This window comes from Ammodytes marinus (genome assembly GCF_949987685.1).
Source record: "Ammodytes marinus genome assembly, chromosome: 24".
Taxonomy (NCBI): Eukaryota; Metazoa; Chordata; class Actinopteri; order Uranoscopiformes; family Ammodytidae; genus Ammodytes; species Ammodytes marinus.
This window is the reverse complement of record NC_137228.1, coordinates 15,808,937-15,811,436: the sequence shown is the minus strand read 5'-3', so window position 1 is coordinate 15,811,436 and position 2,500 is coordinate 15,808,937. Positions and strand designations below refer to the sequence as shown.

Here is a 2,500-nt window from a genome sequence, read left to right as displayed (position 1 = left end):
CAGGATACACGGCCTGAAACACACACACACACACACACACACACACACACACACACACACACACACACACACACACACACACACACACACACACACACACACACACACACACACACACACACACACACACACACACACACACACACACACACACACACACACACACACACACACACACACACACACAGTGAGGGGTAGAATCATAGAAACAGAAGGAACACACAGAGTTAGGAGGCAAGGCAAGGCAAGTTTATCTCTATAGCACAATTCAGACACAAGGCCACTCAAAGTGCTTTACAGGGGCAAGATTAAAATACATAAAACACATTAGAAAAGCGAAATAAAACTTTTAAAAGCGAATGAATAGTAGTAGAACATTTAAATTAAATAAAAAGTACAGGTTAAAATGGAAACAGAAAAGTCTTCAGACTCGATTTAAAAGAGCTGAGGGTTGCAGCAGACCTCAAGTTTGTTCCAGAGATTTGGAGCATAAAAACTAAAAGCTGCTTCTGCTTCTGCCTTTGTAAATCAGGAGAACGATTTAGTTTGAAGAAAATCCCTCAAAGCGTTCTGGAGATATTGTGGAACAAGAATCTTAAAAGGTGCAGTGTGTAATATGACATCATCAAGAAAGTTCTAGAAAGTTCTAGAATGCAACACTCCCTGGGTAACCCCACCCCTTTAGAATAATAACAGAAGCTACAGTGGCCTTCAAGGACAAGAACAATTCTAAATTTTAAACAATGCACCAGATGACATTCCAAAAACATGGATGCCTCCATAAGACCTGCCTGCTCAATGTATAAAATGTAATATTAATATTTGTAATTCTCCGCTCAGGAGGATAATTCAGATCATTGGCAGAGGTGATTTTACACCAATGAGGACATATTTATGAATGAGGATATTGATTTTAGCAAATAAATTACTTAAAATGTTACACAGTGTCCCTTTAAAGTGTAGAAAGACAGACTGACCTCTTCACCACTGTGTCTCTGTCGAAGCCGCGCTGAGTGCAGTCCTGTGTTCACATCACAACACAATAAATACTTTATGAGGGTTAGTTCATATTTTAGATCATTTTAGATTCATGTTTCTGTGTCCCTGTGTGTGTGTGTGTGTGTGTGTGTGTGTGTGTGTGTGTGTGCATGTGTGGCATTCCAGTGTGTGTGTGTGTGCATGTGTGCGTGTGTGTGTGTGAGTGAGTGAGTGCGTGCGTGCGTGCGTGCGTGAGTGAGTGAGTGAGTGAGTGAGTGAGTGAGTGCATGCGTGCGTGTGTGCATGTGTGGCATTCCAGTGTGTGTGTGTGTGTGTGTATGTGTGTCTGTGTGTGTATGTCTGTGTATGTGTGTGTGTGTGTGTGTGTGTGTGTATGTGTGTCTGTGTGTGTATGTCTGTGTGTGTGTGTGCATGTGTGCATGTGTGGCATTCCAGTGTGTGTGAGTGTGTGTGTGCGCGTGTGTGTGTGTGTGTGTGTGTGTGTGTGTGTGTGTGTGTAACGGTGCGTTTACCAGACGGGATCGCAGACTGACGGAAGGTTTTCCTGCTGAGACAAACCGTTTCAACACATTGTCACAAAATGTAATTAAAGAGAATAACAACAAGTAGCCATCAAGAATAAAAATATGACTTTAAAGGTGTAGTCAGTGATTCTGGAGAACGCTTGCTGTCTAAATCAGTGAATATCTCCTCATGATCCACTACCTGTCTGTACTGTGTGTGCGCTGAAAATAATCCAATGTTAATACACAGTCTAGGCTCTGTAAACTGGCATGTTGCTAGCTATGGTGGCCCCTGTTTTTACGTACCAATTTACAGAGCCTAGGATATGTTATAAGTTAACACTGAATTTTTTTCATACACAGTACAGACAGGTAGTGGATCATGAGGAGATATTCACTGATTTAGACAACAAGCGTTCTCCAGAATCACTGACTGCACCTTTAAATACAAACTAATATTACGTGTCACTGCCTCACCTGTCGGGTTTGAAAACGCCTCGATCTGGACTTCTTCCAGACCGGGAAAACACACCACCACCAGGTACCAGTGAGCCCTGAAGACAGACAGACAGACAGACAGACAGACAGACAGACAGACAGACAGACAGACAGACAGACAGACAGACAGACAGACAGACAGACAGACAGACAGACAGACAGACAGACACGCAGGCAGACAGACAGACAGACAGACAGACAGACAGACAGACAGACAGACAGACAGACAGACAGACAGACAGACAGACAGACAGACAGGCAGACAGGCAGACAGACAGACGGACGGACGGATGGACGGACAGCCAGCCAGCCAGCCAGACACACACAGACAGACAGACAGACAGACAGACAGACACACACACACAGACAGACACACACACAGACACACAGACACAGACACACACACACACACACACATATATGAAAATGTTGCATAGTTTTAAGTAGCTTTGCAATAATAGTTTTTGAAGTAGTTTAGTGGAAATGAAAGACAAAGGGAC

The 2,500-nt window shown here is 43.4% G+C and overlaps 1 protein-coding gene across 2 annotated transcripts in view; it reads right to left on the bottom strand.

Moving 5' to 3' along the window:
* LOC307269613 (sentrin-specific protease 7-like) overlaps positions 1 to 2,500 on the bottom strand; it is a 34,352-nt gene that overhangs the window by 2,275 nt on the left and 29,577 nt on the right. The window contains exons 18-21 of one of the 2 annotated variants that reach the window (XM_080052610.1): positions 1,980 to 2,056; positions 1,512 to 1,546; positions 978 to 1,021; positions 1 to 13 (exon numbers count right to left, since the gene is read on the bottom strand). The exon at positions 1 to 13 is cut by the window's left edge and continues 56 nt beyond it. In XM_080052610.1, coding sequence (XP_079908736.1) covers positions 1 to 13; positions 978 to 1,021; positions 1,512 to 1,546; positions 1,980 to 2,056 — 169 coding nt within the window. The remainder of the gene's footprint in view (positions 14 to 977; positions 1,022 to 1,511; positions 1,547 to 1,979; positions 2,057 to 2,500) is intronic. The other variant, XM_080052611.1, reaches the window with a different exon arrangement.